The 26289-nt window shown below is 56.5% G+C and overlaps 2 protein-coding genes across 2 annotated transcripts in view; one reads left to right on the forward strand and one right to left on the reverse strand.

Moving 5' to 3' along the window:
- Positions 1 to 2192: 2192 nt before the first annotated feature.
- LOC134050122 (actin-binding protein WASF3-like) lies at positions 2193 to 7821 on the reverse strand. The gene is made up of 8 exons (XM_062502978.1): positions 7689 to 7821; positions 6085 to 6219; positions 5805 to 5958; positions 5426 to 5543; positions 5089 to 5264; positions 4444 to 4704; positions 3075 to 3457; positions 2193 to 2350 (listed from the first exon to the last, which is right to left on the reverse strand). The coding sequence occupies exons 1-8, from the start codon at positions 7819 to 7821 to the stop codon at positions 2193 to 2195; spliced, it is 1518 nt and encodes a 505-aa protein (XP_062358962.1).
- A 17475-nt stretch (positions 7822 to 25296) lies between these two features.
- The window catches only part of SLC16A2 (solute carrier family 16 member 2), a 33724-nt gene continuing 32731 nt past the window's right edge, over positions 25297 to 26289 (forward strand). The window contains exon 1 of the mRNA XM_062502970.1: positions 25297 to 25630. Coding sequence (XP_062358954.1) covers positions 25297 to 25630 — 334 coding nt within the window. The remainder of the gene's footprint in view (positions 25631 to 26289) is intronic.

Genomic DNA, 26289 nt, shown 5'->3' on the forward strand with positions numbered 1-26289 from the left:
GTATCTACATTAATAACGCTCTACCAGAATCTCCGCCTTAAATTTTGCCCTGAATTTTTACACTGCTTCCTTCTGAACCTGCTCCAGGCCAAACTTCAGCTGCCTTCCCAAGGAAAGCAGGTCCTGGGCATTGCAGGGGCTCTCTGTAAATAGCCCTTGCAGCCATTTCAATACATCCCAGAGGGACAACATCAGAACCAAGAGCTCTCTGTGAGCGCCAGGAATTTCCTGGAGGGCGCGGTGTCTCCCTGTCTCCTCAGGCCATTCCTGCTCCTTGGGTTTTGCAGATGAGTTATTCCATGTATCCATAAGCATATCCATATCATAAGCTCTTCTGCTTCTTGCCTTGCCCTCTCCCACATCCCAAATCCATTCTTCACCCCTGCTCAAGCCCACCAGGCACCACAGCTCCCAGCCCAGGTGTGGAGGTGTGGAAGGTGTCACATCCAAGGGACAAGAGACCATTTTGTGCCACTCAAGAGAAGGGAGAGCTCCTGGGGGCATTTCCCAGTAGCTGGGCAGAAGATTCACCACATCTGGCCATGAGGGATTTGTCACTGGGGGAAAATGAGCAGATGTTTGGGACATTGCTCAACACCAGCATTTCCCAGGAAATCAGCAACCTGGTCTGGTGGAAGGTGTCCCTGCCCTTGGCAGTGGGTTGGAACGAGATGGTCTTTAAGGTCCCTTTTATCCCAAACTATTCTAGGATTTTGTGAATTTAAGGATAAGCATTTGGGTCTCCTCTCACCTCTTTTACAGGTCTGGCTGCTTCTACACTGTTAAAAATACTGCTGAAGTGGCCATCACCTACAGGGTTACTGGGAGAGGCAGGGAATTGGGCACAGAGCTCAGGCTTTCTCCATTCAGGGACTCCTGGTACAGGGGAAAACAAGAGAGGGTCTGGGGGCATCACACTGGCCAATCCACAGCTGGTTCTGGCCCATTTTCCACAGGTGGGAAGCCTCTCCCAGCTCTCTGCAGGTTTTCACACCTGCCTGTGATATTTCCAGTATTTCCCACCCCTTTGCTCTGCCTTCCTCTGTGCCTCCTCCCTTTGCAGCTCTGTGAAAAGTCTTCCATGGACCACACTGTTTTGATGGGAGAACAGAAGGTATTTTCAGTGCTGAAATGGGAGCCTGGTTACCCAGCTCCTCCATCAGCTTCCAAATGTGGGACAGGGGATGAATCAAGATCAGGTAGGGGGAATCAGTGCCTGGGTCTGAGCTGATCTCAACTGTACAGGCACAGTTCGTGGGGCTGCAAAGTGCAAGTTAAGAGTTTACCTGAAAGCAGCAGATTGTCTGATTCACTTTTTCTCAAATAACACTGAAATGGTGTCACGCTAAGGCCAAAGAGAGCTGAGGCTTGGGGAAGCTCCCTGGACACCTCTACTCCTTTCTAGAAAAGGCAGGGCAAGCCAAGATAAGTCTGTGTCTCCCTGCCAGCCACACCAGGCTTGCCTTCCCCCTTTGTTCCTGGAAAACTAGTTCTGAGGGGGGATACAGGCTAAGGTCACCAACACCTCGGGCTGCTCATGCAGCCTGGTCTGGTGGAAGGTGCCTCAGTTCTAGTTGGACCAGATGGGCTTTAAAGGTGCCTTCCAACCCAAAGCGTTCCATGATTTTCCAGGGAGCAACAACACAATGGTGTAACTGCTACTAAACGTGGCGTGTTGCTCTGTAGGGAAGGAGGTTCCTGCCCACACGCAGCCTTTGGAGCTGCTTGACCCCAAAACCACCAGCAGCAGAGTGTCCCCAAGCCCTGTGCTCCCATGGTGGCACCAGCTGTGCAAACAAGGCTTCTTCTCCAGGAGCTTCTCGTTACCACAATTAACATTTAGCTGAAAAAGCACTGCTGCCTCTGGGGCTCCCTTCTCTCGCAAAGCACACTCAGGGCCAGTCTCTGGTCTTGCTCCAGGTGTAAATCTGGAGTAATCCTATTAACCTGCCTTCAGAGAATTTTGGAAGTCATTAACTGTGAAGGTGCTGCTAATTTCTGGTCTCACTGCCTCCGAGGTGTATCCTACCAGTGCTGCTGCTGCTGCTGCCCGAAGGGTTTTTGACATAGTGTAAAAGCAAAGCTCCTGACCGAGTGGGGCCACCCGAGCCCGCCGCAGTCACGTTGGGGAAGGTGCCTATACACACCTGGAGCGGAGCTGGGAGCTCCGAGCCAGCCCAGCCCGGGGCCCCTCAGTCCGACCACTCGTTATCGTCCAGCTCGGAGTCGTCGTCGGACTCGCTGTACTCCACCGCGATCCGGCGCGACAGGATGGTCGCCACGTCATTGCCCACGGGCTCTTTTTTGGCCTCTTGTTCCCACTGCTCCTGGACTTTCCGGAGTTGGATTCCTACAGGAAAGCGGGGAAGGCTTTATGGGGAGTGCACCCAGTGTGTAGCACCCCCTCCCAGTTATGAAGTAGTGGCTGAGACAAGAGGCTCTGCTGCCCCGGTGATTACAAAGTTGTATGGGATTAATGGGATAGGATTGGTAGGACAAGAGGGAATGGCTGTAAACTGAGAGAGAGTAGGCTTAGATTGGATGTCAGGAAGAAATTCTTCCCTGCAAGGGTGGTGAGGTTCAGGAGCTGTGGCTGCCCCTGGATCCCTGGAAGTGTCCAAGGCCTGGGACAGTGGAAAGTGTCCCTGCTCATGGCAGGGGGTGGAATGGGGTGGCCTTTAAGGTCCCTTCCAACCCAAACCATTCTAGGATTTTATGAATACGTATTACTACAAAGGTGTATCATAGAATAAAGCTCCTCCTCTGCTTCCACTCAACCTGAAGATACTGAACCTTCTGGAAGGTTAATTTTACCATTTGACCTGGAAATCTGCTGGGAAGGGAAATGCAAGAGACCTCAGAGCACATCATCCACAACAGCCTGGGAGGAAACCACGTGCCTGAGAGCTGCCAGCAAATCCGTGGGGGCACCACGGGTTCCTCACCTCCACACCGCATTTACTCCCCCTACAAAATCCCGCCATCCTCACCCATCCCCTGGCCACCGAGCGCTCATGTTGTCACCAGTGCCACCCTGTGAATGAGTCCCCCCACTCACTCTCTGACTCACTCACCCCTGCGGATGGCTGCCAGCAGGTCGCTCCGGGCATCGCTCATGGGCATCAGCGGGATCTGCGGCTTGCGGGGCTCCACGGCGGGCGCGGGCGGCGAGGCGGAGTGCGCTGGGGACGCGGACACGGCCGGGGGTCCGGGCGGAGGGGGCGGAGGGGCCACCGGGGGTCCCATGGGGCCGGTCTGCGGAGGGGAGGCGGAGTAGGGCCCCGGGGGTGCGGGGGGCGGTGATGGGGTGTAGGATGGAGGTGCTGCCGAGCCTGGGGCCAGGGCGGGGGGAGCCGAGATGGGGCTGTCGAAGGCGGTCTGTGCCGATGGGATGACGGGCGGCGGCGGCGGCGGGGCCGGCGGCACGAAGTACTCGGCCATGGGCACCGGCTGCGGGCTGCAAAGGGGGGTAGAGGGGTCGGTACCACGAGAATCACAGAGTCGGGGGATGGCCTGAGTTCGAATGGACCCGCAGGGATCGTCCTGGCCCTGCACAGGGTTATCCCAAATAATCCCACTCTGTGCATCCCTGAGAGCTTTGTCCAAATGCTCCTGGAGCTCTGGGAGGTTTGGTGCTGTGATCATATCCTGACGAGCCTGCTCAGTGCCCCATGACCCTCTGAGGGAGGAATCTTTTCCTGATATCCAACCTAAACCTCCTGTGACACAGCTTCAGGCCATTCCCTCGGGTCCTGTCGCTGATCATCGCAAAGAAGAGATCAGCATCTGGCCTCCCTTCGCTTCCCCTCAAGAAAATTTGAGGACCAAATGCCTTTAAGCACTCCTCACACAGCTTCTCCTCGAACCCCTCCCCATCTTTGTGGCCTCCTTTGGACCCTTTCTAATATCTCAATGTCCTTTTTATATTGTGGTGCCCAAAATTACCCCCAGTATTCACGGTGAGGCTGCCTCAGTGCAGATCAGAGGAGGACAATCCCCTGCCTTGCCTGATGCCCTCTAGGGCACAGCTGGCCCTGTAGAGCACTGCTGACTGAAGGATGGCACCTATTACCCATCCCAGCACCCAACTGGCTGCACTCTGGCTTGGTTTGCTCTGAATCCCAATGAAAAACTCTGTCCCGGGGTCAGAATGATGGTGCAGGTCTGCTGGTGGGATGGACAATGGGTCATGCAGTGGTGGAAAGCAGGCAACACCCCAGGGGAATACCCTCCATCCACCCTGCCCTCTTATTTGGGATGATGTTACCCCAAAAGCACTCCTGACTGATTTCACCTTGAGTCTCACCAGCAGTTATGGACTGTGAAAGCTGCAGACGAGGGCTCTCCCTGCTCCATCAGCCCAGAAATGGGGTGTGATCAGACCCCCACCAAGTCTCCCTTCCCTTGGACACCCCTCCAGCAGCAAGCAGGCTGAAGCTTTACCCGTAATCCTTGACCAGGTGGGGTCTGGGCCCGTTGAGGACGGCCTCGGGGGGCGGCGGCGCGTGGGGCTGCTGCAGCCGGGTCAGGCTGTTCTGCCTACTGCCCGTGGCCGGCCTGAACACGTGCTCAGGGGGGTTGGTGGCCGCCAGCACCCCCTCCTTGTGCTCTGCTGGGGCCAGGTGGGCTGCAGGGGCCAGCAGCTGTGCGGGGTGGTTGGGGCTGGCCGGGTACGAGTGGTCGGCAGCGTCCGACGCGTAGGATCTGCAGCACAGGAAAACCCGATTGTTGTACTCCTGAGGGAGCTCGGGGCGTGTGGGTTTGAGTGTGTTTTGGGGTTGAGGCAATGAAACAAGGAGAGCCACGAAAATATCGATATACAAGACAGCGGAGTGAGAGCAGAGGGGAGGAGGACACAACAGCGCTGAACCACTCTCTTCCCTTAGCTGCGAAACAGAAAGTGCTCTGGTTTAATCCCAGTGCCAAGGCTCCTCCTGAGGTGCAGGGTGACACCCTGGGGACACCGGCTATCCATGAAACTACCTGGCTGAGCACCCCAACCCTGCTGTGGGCAACACATCCCCCACAACGACGGAAGAGCAAAGCAAAGGAGAGCCGTGAGCTGAAGGTGTAGGAGGTAGAACCTGCCTATTATCTGGGGACAGTGATCCTTCCGATGACGCCATGTGATAGGGGGATGGTGAGAACCTGTTATCCGGCCGGAACTCTTTATCATACGCCATCATGTTCCACTCCAGGCGCCGGTTGCGGGCTTTCCTCACTTTCTTCACCTCCCGGGTGGAGTCCTCCACCAGTCGCTGCTCCTGCGGGGCAAAAAGTTACGGCTCCATCTCCAGCCCGGCTCCTCCCGACCAGAAGTAGTCCCTGGGGAGCATCACCCAGTCCTGGGAGATGCACACGATGCAGGAGAGGGGAGCACGAAGGATGCACCAGGACCTCCTGTCCCCCACCTGCCCCCACTCACCTTCTGCCTGCGCTTCTCCTTCCTCTTGTCTTCTGTCGCCTGCAGCATCTTCTCCTTCCATAAGTTGAAGAAGTAGGAGGGGTCAGTGTAGAATTTGAGGCCGTCCTTCTTATCATCCCTGGAGGTTGGGAAGGGCAGAGAGACGTTTACCAGCCACAGGAGAAGACCCCCTATTCTCCTTCCCAAGGGCTTTGGTACAATCATGACCACATTGCCCCACCACAAACACATCCAACACAGTAGTCACCACCTGCAGGGTGTGAACACACATCCCGAGCATCCCATGCAATGGAGGTGGCAGCACAGGGTGGTGAACAGGGACAAATGCCTGGTCCTTGTCATGGAAAGGGTGCCCTACAGGAAGCTCTGTGCTCCATACCTGTAGGGTGTGAGGATGTTGAGCGGCGGGGGTTTGTCGCAGCGCTGGTACATCTCCATCACCGGGTTGGGGATGGAGTTGCGGGACACGACCTGCTGGTTCTGCACCGTGGAGCTCTTGAAGGCTTTCCTCATGTTGATGTCCTGCAGCGAAACTAGGGGGGGAGCACAGGAAAGGCAAGGGATGCAGGGGTGGCCTCACCCCACCAAGCAAGGCGTGACAGGGGTCCAGACCAGAGAGCACATCTGGACATCACCGCAAACCAGCTCTGGCCCCTCACCTTCCTCCACGGTGGAGTCCAGCTGTGTCACCTTGATGACCAACAGGTCCACCCTCTCCTGCAGTGAGTTCATCCTCATGTAGAAGCTGTTGGCTTCGTTGAACAGCTCTCCAAAGATGTCCTCTGCGTGCCTGCCTGGCAGGGGACAATGCGCTTGTCACCGCAGCGGGTGGCTCGCCCAGCTCAGCTCATCCCCTGGACCACCCACCTCCCTGCTGGCTCCCTGGGATGCTCTCCCCAGCCTGGATTTCTGGGAGCTCAGCCGCATCCTCTGCCAAAGTGCTGCAAGGAGGGAGGGGAGCCCAAACCAGCACCTCTTTCCAGTGAGAGCAGTACCCACAGGCACACAGAACATTCTCCAAAGAGCCCTTGGACCCATCAGGACAGGTCAGCCGAAAAAATGAACATCACACAACATGACCTGGGGAAATCCAGCCCAGATACAAAGCCAAGAGTAGGGCAGTGGGGACAGTGCCACAGCAGGGAGAGTTTGCAATTTGTTTCACTTTATCAGTTATTTTCCTGCATCTCACAGTGCATCCCTACAACAGCTTATTTATTTAGGGTTATTTATTTATGATTTTTTAGTTTTTATTAGGGTTATTCCTATCACAGAGCTGAGTGAGGTGTCTGACAGACCATTGCTGATACCTGTAGACTACAGCACCAATTCCATCCCATCCCATCCCATCCCATCCCATCCCATCCCATCCCATCCCATCCCATCCCATCCCATCCCATCCCATCCCATCCCATCCCATCCCTCCAGATCCTCAGGGTTTCCTCCAATCCCACCTATGAAACAGTTCCCAAGATCAGGGCACCTTTAAAACCTCCTGAGAGCATTCACAAGCTTGGTCATATTTTATTCCCTTTTTTCCTGGACTAGCCTGAGCAGACCTGGGTGCTACTCATGTGACCCACTGCACTTATGGCAGCCCCCTAAATTCTGGGTTTATTTTTCTGGGAGTATTTTAGAGCAGAATCTACTTCTAGAGGTGCGTAAAAGAGGGGGAGCCCTGATTAGATTCTCTCCCTATTTTAAGTGGATATTCAGTTTGAAATAAGTTGCCCCCCCCCCCCCCCCCCCCCCGTTAAACCTTCACACAGGTGTGTGCAGTGCTGTCATCTGCCCCTTTTCTGCTGAGATCAGTCCCAGGGCAGGAAGACAGCTGAGGATTTAAACCTTTGATAGAAACCTCTCTTCCTCAAAAAGCTCTAAGTTTAAAAAGAACTACTTGGAGTATTTTAAATCTTCACCTGACCTTCCTATTTCTGGCCAAGTGGAGAAACAGGGGACTTCTGAAAGTTTTCTGTCCCTCACTGCACAGACTAGCTGTGGGAGGAAAATGAGTCCCAAAATGTCTCCAAGTCCCCATTTTGAGCTTGGCCCTGAGCACCCTCCTTTTTCCAACAATCTGGATAATTCCCACTGAAGTAGGAGGAGCTGCAGCCCACACGGCTCTCACACAACCCCTGTATCTCAGTATTTGGAACTGCTGGGAGTGACTGTGGCACCCCAGTGCCATCCCAGTGCCATCCCAGCGTCATCCCAGTGCCATCCTAGTGCCATCCCACACCAGGGCTGCTGTGCCACGACTTACTGAGGCTGCCCAGCTGTTTGATGATGGCAGCCAGCGTGCTGTTGGTGACACACTCCAGCTCACTCGTCACCCCATCGGGAAGGGCCCCCCGGCACAGGTGCCGGGGCTCGATGTTCCTCTTCACCAGCGGCATGGTGAGTCCTCACACCTCTCCTGGGAGCAGGAGAAAGAAAGGAAAAACGAAAATACACAACCTTTACCATTTGCCTGTTCCCCCCACACTCCCCTCAGCTTTTCCAGGAGGTTCTTCCTGCCCATGCTGGGACATGGCAGGCACAGCAGGACTTTTCCAAGTGGGGGATGCTCGGTGAGCACACGGATGCCAGGTCTGAGGTGAGGACTTTGTCCTTACCTTTGTGCCACTGTGTTCTTTCCCACTCGCTTCCCAGAGCTGTGCTCAAACCAGGATCAAACTCCCCTGTGCTGCAGCCCTTCAGCTGGCCCCGAAAAGCCTCATCCAGCCCAAACAGAAGCGAGGAAGCGCTTGTAATGCCATTATTTCCAGCTCACTGCAGGCTCTCCAGGGTTTTATTTGTGCACACACTACACTGAGACAAGCTGCTGTGGCCAGCTCATCCCAGTTCCCTGCATGGCCCCTCAGCGTCCCTGGGTGCCCCCATAACTCCTGTGTGTCCCCACAGCATCTTTGGGTGTCCCCACACCATCCCTGGGTGACCCCATAGCTCCTGTGTGTCCCCACAGCATTTCTGGGTGACCCCCCCAGCATTTCTGGGTGTTCCATGCTCTACTGTCACCCCCCTGAACTGGGGATGGTTGATTTTCCACAGGGTTTAAGGAGATGTATGGAGATACCCACACGCAAAGGCCTCATCCCCACTGAGGGCACCCATGGGAGATGCAGGGAAGGATGAAGGATGGGCACCAGGGGGTGTGGGGTGCTGGGGACAGGGTACCCGCTGAGGTAAATGGTGAATGGTGGGAAACAGACTGGGAAAGGAGGCAAAGGAAAGGAGCATTTATTATCTACGGTGGTGTCTCCTGGGTTTGGGACACAGACACTGGGACTGGGACACAGACAGGGCTCACACAAGGAGGGTTTTAGGTGCCACCAGTGATCCGGGCACAGCTCAGCTCTCAAAGCAAAGACAAACTGATGGCTGGGCTGACCAGAGAGCACCACCAGCATTCCCAGAGAGCAGAATTCCCCCGTTTCACATCCCGAGCACTCCCCACCCGCCCCATCTTCCACAGAATTTTGGCCTCGGAGGAAAAGCGGCTCCCGTTAATTGCCGGGAGCGGAGCCGCCGGGCGCCGACATCGGAGCCAGCGATTCCGCCCGTGAGCAGAGCCAGCAATCTGCAGAGTTCACATTTTTTGGCCCCGGGAGCGTTAGAGGAACAGTTTCCCATTGAAAACACCCGGCCAGCGCTCCCAGCAGCAGCAGCAGCAGCTCCTCCGCTGTTTTCTAATGCAAATTCATGCTCCTTCCATGAAAAGCCCAGAGCCTTTTCCTAAGGACTGGGCTTTGCCCAGGGCACTGGGGGTGCCAAGGGAGGGACCCCGGTCCTGAACCCTCCGCAGGATTGTGCCATGCTTCGGGCTCAGAGCAAGCTCTGTGTCCTCCAGTGCTCCCCAGAGTCACTGCTCATGGATGTGGTGCTGTCCGTGCCTCCCAAACATCAAGATTTCTCCTAGCTGCTCGTTCCTCTGTGACAGCATTTGCAGGGGAGGCTCTGGATGTCTGCTCTGGCCATGTACAACCCCCCCTTCCTGGGCACCCCCGAGCCCCCCAGGTTGTGTAAAGAGCTGAGCAATGCTGGCAACTTCACCCCAAGCTGGTTTTATGTGTCACCCCAAAATCTGCCCTCAGAGGCTGAGCCCTGGCACATCCCAGGGCTGCAGAGACTGGAGGGCACAGGGCAGAGCCCTTAACGAGCTGCCTGGGCCCAGCAATTAGAAACGGGGAACAAAGAGCCATTCTCAGCATCCCTTTGGGCCACAGCCACGGGACACGGCCACTGGACACAGCCAGGGCACCCAGAGCTTTTTGTCCCTGCACAGGGGACCTGGGGGGAATTGGGGACACCTGAGCCCACAGCCCCTTCAAGGACCCTGGAGCAGAATGAAGGGGAAAAAAAGGATTTGTGCTATGAAACTTCGCAGCAGGGTCAGCTTGGAAGGAAAGCAGGAAATGGGTGAGGGCTGTGATGACAGACTGTGCCATGGAAGAGCATCCCTGGAGGAGGAAAATCCCTTTAATCTCACCCCGAAGAGGCCAAACAAGACTCAGAGCTTGCAGCAGAAAGAATCAAGGAGGAGTTGGGCACATTTTTATTCAAGGACAGCCTGTAAAGGCAATTTTGACCCATCCACAGGAGAAGCTGCTTTCCAACCCCACTCCCCCCCAATTAATGGAGCACAGGGATCAGAACCCCTGGGCAGCTATCCCCTGACAAGGGTTCTCTCAACCTGCTGCACCAACAGCACCAAACCTCTGACTTCTGCCTTGAAATCCCAACTTCTCACCTAAAATCTTTCATCTCTAAGCCTGTCCTGACTCGTGGGATCACAGTTCTCTGGGTGGGAATGGGCTGCACGTGACTCCAGAGATGATAATTTCATTTCCATCCTCTCTGGCACATCTTGCTCACACCTACCAAGAGGCTGCACACAAATCCTGAGCACTGATGGCCTGGCCAGAACCTCAGAAGGGGATGCTGAGCTGTGCCCAGCACTGCTCCTGCTCTTGTTGGTATTTCAGGTGATTTCTAAGACTTCAAGGAGGTGATTTTGGGTGGCAAAATCTTTCTCAGACCTTCAGGAAAAGGCTCCCAATGGCAGGGATTTTCTGGGTGCAGGCTCTAGGATGATTTACAAGACCAAAACCTATGGGATTTCACTGCCTCCTGAGTGGAAGCCAGGAGCCCTCAGTGGGAGCTGGGGTCAGGATGCAGGAGGAGGAAAATGGGAGCCAGACACTCAGCAGGAATTTCTTGTAGGGTGAAGGCAGGAGGAATGGGACCAGCCAGGGGCTGGTTCAGGTTTCAGGTGCACTGTGGGGATTGTCCCTTCACTCAGCTTTTCCCTGTGACTGGAAAGAGCCAATAGCTCTAAATCTTTTACTGGGAAATGCCACACACTGGGAGACAACTCACCAGCTTCCCACCTGCTCCCCAACAACAGTGGTGGAACTTGGAAGGGAATCACATCCAGCTGAGGTGACCAGGCAAGGGAGAACATGAGACAGAAATGAGCTGTTTCTTGTGCCCCAAGGTGCTGATTCCCCCAAGGAAGAAAATCTCAAATCCAGAGCTGCTGGCAGCACAGAGGGGCAGCTCCTGCTTCCCCAGAGCAGGGAGTTCTGGGCACTAAGGCCTGCCCCAGACCCTGTAGACCAGGCTGGGTGTGTGACTTGTAGCTGCTGGCCCACAGGTGACCCCTCTAACTGGCTCCTTCCAGATGTTATCCTTCACCTCAGCAGCCACCAGCATCTGGCAGTTTGGATCCTTGGTGTCCATTGGGGCAGAAAAGCAGCACTCATATTGTAGGAAGGTCCAAAAAATTAGTTTTGTGTCCAGCCATTGCCTTACATTCTTTCCAACAGCTTTTCATTTTGCCCTTATCCCCTCCCTGCCCCCAAACCCACTCTCTCCCACTGGGCTGTGATTTTCAACCCTGTAGGTACATCCAAAGTGGCCTGAAGGACCAGGTGTGCTCTGGGTGGGCCTGAAAGGAGGGACAGAAGAAAATCTGGTGACCACAGATTTCCCAGGTGCTGGTTAATCCCTGTGGCAGATTTTTGGGTTGGTCAGTGCCCAGCACCTGCAGTCTTGGAGCCCTGCTTGATGTTGCATGAGAGAGAAGGGAGAAGAATTCTGGCTCCCACCTTCTTTCACTGGGCCATGGTGGAGCAGAAAACAGTTTTGGGGTTTGTTTTCCATGGATGCTCCCTGCAGGAGAAACCTGGAGAGGGAGTGGAGCCATGGCAGGGATGAGCAGCACTGGTGGGAAGGATGTCCATGCTGCAAATCCAGGCACCTCCAATATTTCTGATTGAATTGAGTGGTGCATGGAGCAGCAGGAATGAGGGAAACCTCCTTTACTCTGTGTCAGACAGCCAGGAAAAACCCTGAACTTGGATTTGGGGAGAATGTGGGCGAGTGTGTGGTGAAGCAAACGCCTCAAGACTGGGAGTAGGGGTGAGCCCTGCACTAAGCTCTGTTCTAGGCTGAGCTTTGGGGCAGTCTGTTTGCTCAGCCCTTACAATCAAAGCTCTTTCTCAATTTGGGCTTCCCAGGATCCTTCTGAGCCCTGAGGAGCAGACACTGCCAGGAACTGGAGGCTTTTGCAAGGCAGCAAATCTTTGGTCAGATACCAGGAGCCAGAGTAGTGAAAAAAAACAAGGTGTTGAAAAATCTGTTAACCTTGAACAGAAACGTTTATAAGTGAATATTAAACAAACAAGAAGTACCAGACCTCATGGTGGCTGCTCAGGACCCTGTTTTGGTGCTGAACCCTTGGAATGGACAGCTGAGGAAGGGCTGGGGGCAGGAGGGAGGCACAGAGCAGTCCTGAAATAGTGAGAGGAGCTACAAAACCCCTGAACCTGAAATCGGGGAAAGGACAAGAGGCAGAGTTGACACTCAGTGGGGCTTGTAGGTGCCTGAAGGAGCTCATCCTGTGGATTTTGGCAGGATGGATCTGGTACAGAAGAGGGCTGGGAAGGATCTGGGGGTGTGTGATGCTTCTGAGCAGACAGAAATAGGTGTAGGTGCGAAAGCAGCAGGTTCTCAAGGTGTCGATTTGTGGAGCTCTGCCACAGCGTGGTGGAAACCAGCGTGGGATGGTTTAAAGAGCAACAGCACAAACCTGCAGAGGACAGAGAGGCCACCAGCAGCCACCTCATGGTCGAGGGGCACCCTCTGGCTCAGGTAGCCTTGAACTCCTGCTTTCCTACCAGCGTGGGACATAGGGAGAGCACAGCCCACGGGGGCTGAAGTTTTGTTTTCTCAGGAGAAATTCAGCCAGGAAAAACTGTGCAGGCAGCTCTTTGTGGTGTAGGGAAAAACCTGCCTGGGAGAGCTGGGCCAGATCTGCTGATTTACTTCCCACAAAATGGAGCGTGAGCTGCACCGCAAGGACTCCTTGCTCTAATTTACAAAATGCATCTGCGACCACTTTGTCATTTGTTGCCAGCCCAAATGCCTGAGAACTCCACCAGCATGACAAATGTCGCTGCTCCCTGTGAAGGTGACCATTGCTCCAGAGCTGTTGTCCAAAGGTTCATTAAATATATTAAAACCAGCCGGATCCTGGGCATTCCCCTCGCTCAGAATAAAGCAGAGGGCAGCAATAATAAATTCTCAGGGTGGCACTGGGGGCTGGTTGGGCATGGCAGAAGCAATGCCACCGCCTGCCCCTTCCTTGAGACATCTGCATCCCAAAAGAACCTGGCTTTACAAATGGTCTGGGGCCATGGAAAGCACTCCAGCCCCACTGGAAGGTCAGCAAAGCATCAAGTGGAAAAATGCCTCAGGGACTGAAAACCCCAGGGTGTGGGATGGTGTTTTTGTCCCCCATCCCCAGGATATGAGCCCGGGGAGCTGGAAGCCAGGACTGAGGGCTCGCTGTGAAATGAGTGGAGAGGTCTCAGCCCCGGGTGGCACAGAGGGATTTTTGCTGCCGGCCAGGATCAGATTTGGGTGGAGCAGGGGAAGGGCCAAGCCCTGCTGCCAAAGAGGGGAGAGAGCTGTGTCCGTCTGGCTCTGGGGCACAGCTCCCTGGCTCCCTGGCAGGTCTGGAGCAGTGACCTGTGTCCCACCGGGCAGCGCTGCCCCCACATCTCCTCCTGCCCATCTGCAGCTCCTCCTCTGCGAGGGAACACTGCGCAGCAAACTGCAACACATAAAATCATAGCTAAAAATATTCCTCGGGAGCTTTATTAGTAAATGCCACAGTTGGTGGTTTGGGATTTTTTTTCACACCCCCCCCCCCCCCCCCCTTTCTACTGTAAAATGCTTCAGCTCTAGGAACAGCACTTGAATAAACCCCCACCACCTCCAAGGGCTGTAGCACCAGCCCTGCTTAGGAGGATGCCAGAAGAGAAACTGCCTCGTTACCCTGGGGTCAGTATAGACCCCTCGTCCTGCTGCGAGTCTGGTAAAACAAACAGGTTTTATCTAAATGATGTTTGTTTTAGTGTAGGTGAGAGCAAATTATGTAAATTACAGAATGGGTTGGAAGGGACCTTAAGATGTTCAACCCCCTGCCATGCGCAAGGACACTTGCCACTGTCCCAGGCTGCTCCAAGCCCCGTCCAACCTGGCCTTGGACACTTCCAGAGATCCAGGGGCAGGCACAGCTTCTCTTGGCAGCCTGTGCCAGGGCCCCACCACCCTCACAGCCAATTTCTTCCTAATTTTTAATCGAAATCTCTCCTCTTTTGGTTCAAAACCATTCCCCATTGACCTATCACTATTTCACCCTGTAAAAAGTCTTTCCTTTCTTTTGATAAGCCCCCTTTAGGTACTGGAAGAGACCCTAGGGTCTCTCCAGAGCCTTCTATTCTCTAGGCTGAACAATCCCGTATCTGGCAAGAGGATTTTCAGGCAGTAGCTTTCCTTAGGGTTTAATTAACATGGAGTTTGGGTTCTGTTGTTTGATTTCTCAGAAATGGGAAACCCACAGTGTTCCCTGGCACTGGTCATGGAGCTGAGGGCCACAGGCCCCTTCTCCAGCTCCTTCCCATTCACTCTTTGGCTTTATCTCTGCTATGGATATAGACCAGAGTATCCGTGTCCATGAAGAAAAATAAAAAATAAAAAATAAAAAGACATCCATCCCGATACCCTAATGCTAAAGGGAAAAAGGAGGGGGAAAGCTGTGGGTGAAACTATGCATGACCCTCCTCTATCATCCCTTGGCTGCTCCATGCCTGGTTCCTGTGCGAGGAGTGCCCGGGAGCAGCGGCATTCTCTGATCTTCAGAGGAGGAGTCAGGGGCTGGGGCTGTGGGAACACAGCACACATCTCAGCTCTGTTTTGGCTGCAAAAGATCCCTGCTGGCCTAGGAATCATGTGTTGTTTTTAATGACTCTATCACCAAAGGAAAATCTTCAATGACAGCTTTTTTTCCCCCCTTTTGTGCCCAGCTCATTACCAGAAGTATCTCCCTCTCTCGCTGCCGGGTTGTGCGAGCAGGAGGCCGCTGAACAAACCAGTCTTTTTCTCCCCAGTATAGAAGGCGCTTTGATAAACCGGGGAAACCCTCGGCCAGCAGCGAGGGGCTTTCTGGAAAGCCGCTGCTGCTTCCTTTGGGAGCAGCCGTAGGACTGGCATCTCCAGCAGAGCGCTCCCAGCCAGCTCCAACCTGCTCCCTACGGGGCTGGGCTTTGCCCTCTGCTCCCCAGAGCGTCCATGTGGGTTTTCCCGGCAGTGCTGGACGTGCACCCTACAAAACTCCGGGTGAATGTGGGGAAGAGGGGGCAGATCCCACAGCCTGGAGCTGGCTGCAGCCTCGCTGCTCAGAGATGTGCGAAATGCCGCGGCTGTTGCCCGCAGGGTGCAGCTCAGAGGGTGTCTTTTGGGATGAGCAGCTCAGCAAAAAAAAAAAAAAAAAAAAAGCGTTCTCGCTTTTCTTTTTTTATTTCTTAGCACTTCTGGCTCGAGGGCTGTTGTTCGTAACTTGTCAAGATCTTGGCATCGGCGGCTGATTTGTCATCCGCCATAAAATGGAGGATGAGCATCTTTGGTTCAGAACTGGGCCAAGGCAGATGACAGCTCAAAGCAAAATATGCTTCATCTCCAGTTTCCTCCGTGGGCTTCAGCTCCCAGTAAAAGGAGCGGACATTTGGGGTCTGAGCTGCATCACAGCGTTCTGGGTAAGAGCCCTTCTCCTGCTCTGCGTTTGCGACAGCACAGCCCGGTGCACGTTAACCCTCTGCCTGCCAGAGCAGGCTGTGCTGGACTGATGCTGCCATCACCCTGCCCTCCTCACCGAGCTCTGCAACCTGCCACGCTGGGAGCTACCGAGATACTCAAATACCACCAAAATACCTTTGGTTTTTTTTGTTTTTTTTTTTTCCCAAAGAAAATGATATCAGCAATCTGTTGAGAACAGGCAATGAACTGCAGCGGGAGGGGTGTGCCTTGGCACGCTGAAGTTTGGAAGATGAATTATTAATCCTGCCATTCCCGAGCTGCCCGCACATCCCGGTGCTGCGCTCGGCTCCTCCGCCTCGCGTCCGGCTGCGTGTCCGGCTGCTGGCTCCGGTGTGCCGGGCACACCAAGCACCACGAACTCCGTCAAAAAAGCATCTCAGTCCCCAGGTATTCCATCGCGCTGACACCACCACGAGGCAGAGAGAACTCGAGTTTGAAGCGATAGAATTAAAGCTCCCTGCAAGTAGCTGAATCACTGAGCGTGGAGGCCCAGGCTCGGCAGCTTTGAGGGGCTCTGGGTTCACCTGCGGCTCTGCCCATGGGGGTGCCCCAGGCTGGGGGGGGTCACCGAGAGGGTTTTGAACGTAGCAGGGCTCCAAATCCCTGGGAGGACACCAGGATGGGGACGGAGGGATCGTGCATGGCAGGTGACACCAGGTTGTGCCCTGCTCAGCGCTGTCCCCTCTGTATCCCCAATTCCCCAGCCAGGGGTTTATGAGCCCTGCCCTGCACTGGTTGTGGGTGCACAGGCAAATCTGGGCCCACTTTATCCCCCACAGTGATGGAAAGAGGAAGGATCCTCCCTCCCCAGGATGTCAAGCAAAGCCCCCCGCCCCCACCCCGCCCCCATGCGAGGGTGCAGAGCAGCCAGGTCCCCCTCCCTCTCCGTGTAGGGATGCGAAGTGACAGCACACACCCCCCCTCCCCAGCACTAGCGTGCAGAGAGGCCCGGAGCACCGCGGTGCCGAGCGCTGCCGGGATCCCCCCCCCCCCGCCATGAAAACGTGCCGAGCAGCCTGACCCCCTCCCCTCCAGGCAAAGGTGCAAAACGTAGAGGATTCCCCCCCCCCACCTGGCCACAAATAGCTGCAAAGTGGAGGGACCCCCCCCTCCGGCAGGGATGAGAGGCGGCTTGGACAGCCCCTTCCCAAAGCAAGGATGCGAAGGGATGGAGGACAGCCCCCCGCCCCCGTGCACGGATGCAAAGCTGGGGGGGATGCAGCAAAACGGGGATGCAGAGCGGCCCTCTCCCCCCGCAAGGATGCGAAGGGAAGGAAGAATCCCCCCGAAAGGATGTAAAGGGATGGAGGATTCCCCCGAAAGGATGTAAAGGGATGGAGAACCCCTTCCCCGTAAGGACCCCCCCCGCCCCGCTGGCAAGATGTAAAGCAGCAGAGGATCACCCACCCCCCATGCCAGGATGCAGAGAGGTGGGGGATCCCCTCCACGCAAAGATGCCCACCCAAAAGAGTGAAAATACACGGCAGACCCCCACAAAAAGGCTGCAAACCACCCGATACCCAGCGAAGGGATGTCCCCCCACCCGCGCTCACACCTGGGGGGGACAGGTACCCCCCGCTTTCCCCGCGCCGCGCCATCCCCGCATCCCTTACACTCACCTCCGCCGGGTTGTGGGGGGCCGGGGCGTGTCTCGGCGGTGCCCGGCGGGGCCGTGCGGGGCCGTGCGGGGCTGCGGCCGCCGCCGCCGCTGCCCGCACCCCGCGCCCCGCTCCGCTGGCGCTGCCCGCGCCGCTCCGCAGTGCGCGCACGGCGCATGTTCCCCCGCACCGCCCCCGCCCCGCTCCGCCCCGAGCGGCACCGGCACCCCACAGCCGCCCTTACAACTTAGCTTCGGGGTTTTAATAAATCCCTAATTCCCCCGGGCTTTCCGGTGCTTCGCTGTGAGCTGCGGGTTTGGAGCATCCCGCTGGAAAACCTTCCGCTGGCGCGGGCCGGAGGGGAAGCGATGCTCCGGTGAGAGGGAGAGGTTTGGGAATCGTCTTCTCCAGGTGTGGCATTGCCACCATCTTCTTCACGCTTCCTCTGTGCCCTGTGGGGTCCCTGGGTGTCCCCCCATGGATCGGATCCAAACTAAGGTGTTGGTCCTGGGGTATTGATGGAGCCCCAAGGAAAGCATCGTCCTCCCCAGGTTGTCACTGTCACCAGCTGCTGGTGCCCGAGGATTTGGGGTCCTCTCCTTGGTCATGTCACAAAGATACTCCAAGGGCTGGAGCCCCTCTGCTCTGGGGGCAGGCTGGGAGAGCTGGGGATGTTCACCTGGACAAGGGAAGGATCCAGGGAGACCTCAGAGCCTCTTCCAGGGTCTAAAAGGGCTTCAAGAAAGACGGTGACAAAGTTTTTAGCAGGACCTGTTGTTACAGTACAGTAAGTGATGGTTTTAAAATAAAAGAGGGTCAATTTAAACCAGATATGAGGAAGAAGTTTTTTACAATGAGAGTGGAGAGGCCCTGGCACAGGGTGCCCAGAGCAGCTGTGGCTGCCTTTGGATCCCTGGAAGTGTCCAAGGTCAGGCTGGATGGGGCTTGGAGCACCCTGGGATAGGGGAGGTGTCCCTGCCCATGGCAGGGGGTTGGACAAGAAGACCTTTAGAGATGCCCTCCAGCCTAAACCATGCCATAATTCTGTGCCCCAGGACCAGCACTGGCCTATGTTGAGTGCAAACATTTGCAGGACCCTTATCTGTTTGGGGCTTTAACAAAATCCAAGCCTGGGAGTCCTAGAATCCAAAATGGTTTGGGTTGGACGTGACCTTAAAGAACAACCAATTCCAACAGTCCTGCCATGAACACCTTCCACTAGACCCCACCTCAGGGCTCTGCCCTTCTCAGGCCACTCCAACACTCACCAAGCCCATGCCAGGCTATGTCCACACTCCAGCCCCAGTGACCGGCAGGGATTTCGCAGGCTGGCTAAGGAGTGATGGGAATTATTCCTTCAGGGGCTGAAACTGCAGGAAAACCACACAGCTCTGCTCATGGCAGCTGCATATCCGTGCCAAGGATGCCAGCAGAGCCAGGGCAGGCTCCAGTGACCCCACAGCCCTTCCTCAAATCCCTGGCTGTGCCCCTGCCCAGCCAGGGCAGCCAAAGGGCACTCTGGGCTGGAGGCTGGTGGTGCAGCAGAACAAGGCACCCACAGAAATAGAACCTCAGACCCTGAGGCAGTTTTGGGCCCCTCAAGACAGATGTTGAGGGGCTGGAGCAAGTCCAGAGAAGGGAATGGAACTGGGGAAGGGGCTGGAGCCTCAGGAGCAGCTGGGGGAGCTGGGAAAGGGGCTCAGCCTGGAGAAAAGGAGGCTCAGGGGGACCCTGTGGCTCTGCACGACTCCCTGACAGGAGGGGACAGCCGGAGGGTATCGGGCTCTGCTCCCAGGGAACAGGGACGGGAGGAGAGGGAATGGCCTCAAATTGTGCCAGGGGAGGTTTCGATTGGATGTAGAGGAAAATTTCTTCACTGTAGGGGCTGTCCAGCCCTGGCACAGCTGCCCAGGGCAGTGACAGAATGACACCATCCCTGGGGGGAATTAAAGGACGTGTAGATGTGGCACTTGGGGACATGTGGGTTTGGCAGTGCTGTGGGGACGGCTGGACTCGATGAAGGCTTTTCCACCCTAAACAATTCCACGACCCCCCGATTCTACGACTGCTGTAAATGCAGCCGCTACTAGAGGGCAGAGTGAGCCAGGACAGACAGACAGGTGGTTGGAGTTTTGCGGGAGCTGGGCTGTGGGAAACGCGTTTGCTTCCCCTTGCACTGAGGCGTGTGGGGGAAGAAAGAACTTCGGCAGCACGAGGGATAATCTGTGACACGGTTTGAGGTTTGGAGGGAGATGACTCACGCTTTGATTTCTTTAAGGAGCGCTGCAGGGCGGGATTAAGCCGTGTTTGTCGGGAAGGCGCCGCATCCAGCAGCGAGGAAAGCTCCTCATTCCCAGCACATCAGGCTGCTGCTCCCGGGGCTCGTCAGGAAGAGAAAACCGGCATGGATTGAAGGGCGAGAGCACCCCAAAAGGGACAGCTGCCATCTCCTGAGCACTCACCAGGCTGGACCTAGGGGTCTGGCACAAAGCTGTGTCCCAGCACAGAGCCCGTCCTTTTAGCAGGCAGCGGTGCCAGGGCAGCTCTGTGGTGCCCGGAGGAGCTCGGGCAGCTCTGCAGCCCCTCTGCCGCACCCTCAGTCCCGTCCCTCCTGCCGGTGTCCCCAGGGACCGTCCCCGAGCAGCCAGCACACTCAGGCTGGATGTTTCAGATCCATCCTGGACTGCCTTGGCCAGCTGTCCTGTCCCTGTGCTGCTGTTACCAGAGCTGTTCTCATCACAAAAAAAATGAAGTAAAATTTTTCCGAGACCCAAACAGAGCCAGAAGTGCAACCGGTAGGGGTGAGGAGGCAGATGCTGCTCCCAGGACCATCACAGCCTGCGACAGCACCAGGCAGGGATGTGGGGAATTCACGTTTGGACGGGAGGGGAGAGCAGCCCCTCTGCTGCGCCCCAGGACAGAGCTGTCACCTCCTGCCCCCAGCCCCCACTCCGAGCTCTCAGTGCTGCCAGGAGCAGCTCAGCACGTCACAAACTGCCAGGAGCAAACCCAAAGGGTGTCACAGCTGCCCCAGACATCAGCCCCTGGAGCCCCCAGACCGTCTCCTGTATTCCTGGGTGCTCTCAGACACACACCCTCCTGAGCTTGGGGGGCACAAGCAGCATGCCCAGGGTGCCCCACACAACTCAGTAGGGTGAGAGAAGGGTGCAGACAGCAGCACCCACAGATCTGAGCACCTCCAACACCCTCAGCCCAGGCCAGCCTCAGCCCATGTTCTTCCCAGCTCTGCGCACAGCGCACCTGGGGTTTCCCCTGGGTTTTTTCCTGGGTGTCAGACCAGCAGTTCTGTCTGCTCGAGCTCAGGGGCACAAACCAGCTGCATCAAGGCTTCTCTGCTCCTCGAGCTGCTCCCCCTGCAGGTGTCTGGGCTGGCTTTGTCCTGGGCTGTGGGACAGGAGCCTGCAGAACTCCTGGCCATGCAGCTCCCGGAGATGTTCCAGGCTTGCCATGAGCCAGTTTTGTGCCATGCTGCAGCTGGGCAGTGCCCCCACTCACCAAAGTGAGGAGCCGATGGGGGAATTCACCCTTTCTCAAGGCAATTCATTCTGTCACTGGATAAACTATGCAAATATCAGTTAATAACAGTAAATTAATGAACCATAGGAAAAACTTAACCTGGGGGCACATCCACAGACTTTTTGCCAGCAATTTCCTGAACTCCTCTGGGGTTTTGAGCAGCTTGGAGTCAAGGATGGCTCCCACATCAATGACACCGTAGCCAAAGAAGCATAGTGGGGCCCAGGTGAATCCCCATCCCCAAACCTCATCACCCCTCCGCCCATCCCAACCAGCTCAGCAAGGTAAAGGAGTGGGATGCCAGGAGGCTGCCAAAACTCTTTGTTTTGGGTTGTGGACCCCCAGGTGGCCCAGGAGGGGGTGGCGGGTGCCGTGCCACCGCCGCACGCGCTCGGGCTGCTGCGAGGGCTGAGGTAATCCTGGGTAATTCCTGACTTCCATGGAAATGCCTCCGGGCCGCGATGATTATCGCTGTAATTAGCCTCTCTGATTTTTCTTGGTGTTCTATAAAATATTAATTTACAGCTGGATCCTTGCCTCCTTTGTGTGCCGGCTCGAGCTCTTCCCATCAGCAGAGCATCTCTGGCAGCTCACGCCGAGGTCCTGTGGGGTTACGTGGCAGAGCTGGGGCAGCCGCTGGCAGCTGCCTCGTGGTTGGGGTTGGTGGGGCTGGGCAGGAACTTCCACTTCCCCACAGGAACGTGCCCTCATAGCTCCCATTTCAAAGGAAATATGGAAAACTGGTGAGGCACGCTCAGAAAATGCCCTCCACACCTCTGCAGCTGGATGCTTGAAGGCGAGCAGGCAACTCAGAATCCCTTCAATACAACACAGATCCACCCTGTTCCTCTGTTTGGGCCAGAAAGAAAGAGTGGTTTTGCTCAGCTGCATGAAAAATCAGGTAGGGTAGCAGCGTGTGAGCAGCACCATGTTCCCCACTCAGCCTGGGGCCACTGGAGTGGACACAGAGCTGTGATTTCCACTGCCAAAATGGAGCCAAATGTGGGGTTTGGTGACATGTGGTGCCCTGAAAACCCACTGCTCACACTAGCACTTTTAAGTCACCTCATATTTCAGCCAAGCTAAATAGAATCGACTTTATTCTTGCTAAAAAGGTGGAAAATGCCACCTCTGATGTTTTTGATCTCAAACATTGGGAAGGTCAGGCAGAGGAAGGATGTTGCAGTGTGCTGGTCCTCTCTCTGCCTTCTCCCTGGGGCAAGCCTTGGGCTCCACATGCTGCATTCCAGCATCCCTGCCAGGGAGTGAGCTCTGACACGTCCCTAAGGCTTCCCCAGAGCTACTTTTGCCTCTGGGATCGTGTCTCTGCCAGGCCAGATATAGCAGATGCCTTAACTACAACTCCAACCTAAAGAAAGGAGCATTGCTAATGACAGGAAGGGGCTGTGCCCAGCACGTGAATGTCTCAATGTCTCTGCTGGGAACTGTTCACCACTAGAGATGTTTTCCCAGAGGTTTTGGCCCTGCAGCAGGTGCTGTCAGTGAGGTTTTGTCCTCAGGACAGCCCTACATGTCCCTGGTGCCTTGAGACACTACCCAGAACAGAGGCTGGACAGAGATAAAGAAATAAAGTAGGTATAAGTAGTACAAAGGCCTTCGAAGGATAACCTTGGGCAGCACAAGAGCCTGGCCATGGTTACACCCAAGATGGACCCTAGGTCACAAGTTTTCACATTTTCATAAGTTTTGGTCCATTTCCATATTGGGATTAATTGTCCAATCCCAGCTCCAGGTTCTGCAGTCCCATCCTCCCAGACTGCTCTCCTCAATTCTCTGTTGTTTGCACTTTTTGGGCCTGAAGCAGCTGGAAAAGGATTGTTTTGTCTAACTAAGCTGTGAGGAGAACTTGCTAACACTTTATATGAAGTTCAGAGTTACATATTAAAGCAGTACAGAATCTGAAAAACACGAAAGCTAAAACTTAAGGCATCATCCCCATATCCCTAAACCAAGCCAGGTTGCAAAGCCATTGGGAATTTGTATTCTCCGAGGCCACATCCTCCTGCAACACTTCCCAAGGTGTTTGCACAGACATTCCCACTCCTCCTCTTCTGCAAAACCAGGCACACACGTTGAGCAGGAGCCAAGCCCTTTGGCAGAGGTTTGGAGCCAACCAAGCACACGCTGCTGACAGCCACGTTTTGCCCAGGTGGCCAGGGGCTCATCAGCTGGGACATGAGGTGCTCCCTGTCAGCTCTCCAGGGATGCCAGACATGGATCTGGCAGTGCTGGAGGTGCTGCTGCCATCCACTGCATCCCTCAGCAAGCTGGCAGGCCCAGGGCTCTGAGGAAAACCATGTGGCAGACATAGAAAGGTGTTTTAGCATTGACCTCCACCAGGGAAGAGCAGCTTTGTCTGTTTTTCCTCAGTGTTTCTTTCATCTTATGGTTATAAAGCTGCAGAGCCTCTGGGTGGGATGCTCTGTGCTCTTACAGCAGGCAGAGCTGTTCCTGCCTGGGTTTCCCAGAGCTCCCTAGGCTGCATCTCCCTCCTCGACAAAACCTCCATCATCTCACCCAGCCCAGACTTTTAACCTCCACTTCTTCAGCCCCTTCTGTGATTTTACCCCCCAGTTTCACTGGTCCAGTCCAGCCCAGAGATGCTTGGGCCAAAAAATGCTCTGTTCAGGCACCGTGCAGCCAACATGCAGGAGAGATGCTGCTTCCTGGGGTTTGTGCCTGGCTCAAGGTCCAAGGAACATTAACCTCCTGTTTCCCACTCTGAGAGAGCTTTCTGCAGTTCCAGGGGGAAGAAGTCTCCATAATAAAGTGTTTTCTATGGCAAAGGGCTCTCCCACTTCTCTCACTGTTCTTTTTAATCCAGCCTTACTTTGCTGCTGTGGAGAACGAACATTTTGGGGGGGGCAGCTTCCCTGCACACCACCCGGGTTACCCCGGGCCCCTTTTCTCTCAGTTTGCAGGTGCTTAATAAAATAAAACCATCAGGCCAGGAACCTCAGCCGGCTTTCCGGTGATGTGGATATTAAAATTTAGCTGCTCGTTGTGTCGGCAGAGGGCAGTGGAAGATGCTTCCAAACATCCCGAGCCTCCCCCCCGGCCGCGCTGCGGAGATGGGGATCCGGGGAGGAGACTCCACCAGAGAGGAAGGGAAATAAAAATGCAGTTCCTCCAGCAGCGAGGCTGACCTGAGCACGGCGTTCCCGCCGGGCACCCCGCCGGGACGGGGGATTCGGGCTCATCCATCGGCGCGGCGCCCAGGAGGGAAGGCGAGGGGAGGAGACCGCGCTTCCCAGCGGCGCATCCCTCCAGCTCGGGTCTCGCCATCGCCCGCAGAGGCTGCTCAGAGCCAAGGCAGAGCCTCTGCTCCTCATCCTCTGCCTGGGAGGAAGCGGATGGCGATGGAGCTGGCAGTGATTTGCCGGCGGGAGCAGGCGGGAAGGCCGAGGAGAGGTTTTCCTGGCTGTAGCCGTGTCTCAAAGAGGTTCTCCAAGCCCGGCGAGCCGCAGCACGTAGACAAAAGCCTTCCAAACCCGCAGCTCGTGGCCGGGTGCTGCTCTCCGGCTGCGGGAGAGGCAGGGAGATGGTTCGGCCCTGCCGCCGCCTCCCTGCCGGCTCCGCACCCTGCCCTGTAATTAATATCCCTGGAGGTAAAGAAAGAGCAGCGGGAGGTTGGGATGTATTATTTTACTCTGATAGGAATCTGACACTGACACAGCCATTAGGGGAAAGAAAGAATAATAACTCAGACTTGGCATATATGAAAGTGTAAATACCTTCAGCGTGTGAAAAGACAGGCTTTAATATATTGGTGGGTTTGTAATTATTTATTGAAAGAAGAGAAAAGGCAGAGCTTGCTGCAAAACAAGGCAGAGGCTGGGGAACAGCTCCCAAAATCATTGGGTTTGGGTGGTTATCCCATGTGGAGAAGGCAGCATGGGGTCACCCGCGGCCCTGGGGACGGCCCCGCTGCTGGGGCGATGTTGGCGGCTTCCCCCCGCAAAAACCCGGCTTGGTGTCACACAAACGCTCCCCAGACTTTCCGGGGCAGAGAACGCCAAAAATTCCACGTGGTGGAAGGAAACTCATCCCCTCTCCGGCTCTTTGCCACCTGCTCGGGCAGCTCCGGGGGCTTCGGAGGGGAGCGGCGGCATCCCCCGCCGGCCCACCGAGAGCCCCCCGGGCCGCGCCCGCGGGCCGCTCCGCAGCCGGGGGACAGTGCGGGGCCGGGGGGGGAACGGCGGCTCCCGCACCTCTCCCTGCCGCCCCCCGCGCCCCGCCGGGCCCCGCGGGGGCGGCGCTGGCGGGGACCCGCCCCGGGCCGGGCCCGCCGCAGGATGCGGCGGCGGGGGCGGCGCGGAGGCTCGGCGGGCGATGCGGGGCCGCGGCCGGGCCCGGGGCCGCCTTTGAGCGCCGCGGGGGGACGGGAGGGGGGCGAGGGCGGGCGGGCGGCCCCCGCCGCAGGTAGGGACGCGGGGGCCGAGCGGCGCGATGGAGGAGGAGGAGGAGGATGGAGGCGGCGGAGGGGAGGCGGGGAGTGAGGCTGCGGCAGGAGGGGGCGGGCGGGGGGGCCGGCCGGGGGGGGCGGCGGGCATGTGGGACCGGCTGCGGGGCAGTCGGGCGGCGGGCGGCGGCCGGAGCGCGGCCGCGATGGCGCAACGCGACGAGAAGGTGCCGGCGGCGGCGGCGGGAGAGAGCGAGCCCGGGGCCGGGGCCGGGGCCGGGGCCGCGGCAGAGCAGGGACAGAGCGGGGTCGCCGCGCCCTTCCAGCCCCCCGAGGGCGGCTTCGGCTGGGTGGTGGTCTTCGCCGCCGCCTGGTGCAACGGCTCCATCTTCGGCATCCACAACTCCTTCGGGATCCTCTACATGATGCTGCAGAGCGACCTGGGCGAGGGGGAGAAGGACCCGGCGCTAGAGTTTAAAACAGGTACGGGCTCCGCGGTCCCTTCCCCTGGGCCGGGCAGGGCGTGCGGGGGGTGCCCGAGCGGAGCGGGGATGCCCGAGCGGAGCGGGGAAAGGTGCGGCGGCGCGGCCGGCGCTGCCTCCCGGAGCTGGAAGCTCCTTCTCGGCTGTGTAGAACCTCGATTGTTCCCTGCCCCCTCTATCCTCGTAGCCGTGGCTATATTTATCTCCGACAGCATCATGTGTTTCTAAGCTCCGATGTACTCAATTAAAAGTAATTCGGCTGAAAAACACGCCCTTAGCTTGTCCTGCCGGTGTGTCTTGGGGTAAAGCAGAGCAGCGCTGGTGAATCAGCTGCTGGGTGTGAGCCGCCCCCTCTAGTTCTCTTTATTATTGTTCTATTTTATGGGGTTTTCAAGCTTTCTTTCTGGCTGCCTTGCTGGCCGGGGGTGGCTGCAGGAGAGCATCTGCCCTGCTGCCACGCTCCGTCCGAGCCGTGTCCATTCAGTGGGACAGCCGGCACAGGGCAGGGCTGGCAGCGCAGCCTGCGCGGTCACTCCGAGGGCAGCGCGGGTTCACCCGCGCTTAACATCCCCGAAAAGCAAGATCCGTGGGTTGCAGCCTCCTGTGTGTTTTGGTAGGACGGACAGGCCCGGTCAGGATGCAGACTGGGTAGGGTTAATG

Source organism: Cinclus cinclus, chromosome 15 (assembly GCF_963662255.1).
Source record: "Cinclus cinclus chromosome 15, bCinCin1.1, whole genome shotgun sequence".
Lineage (NCBI taxonomy): Eukaryota > Metazoa > Chordata > Aves > Passeriformes > Cinclidae > Cinclus > Cinclus cinclus.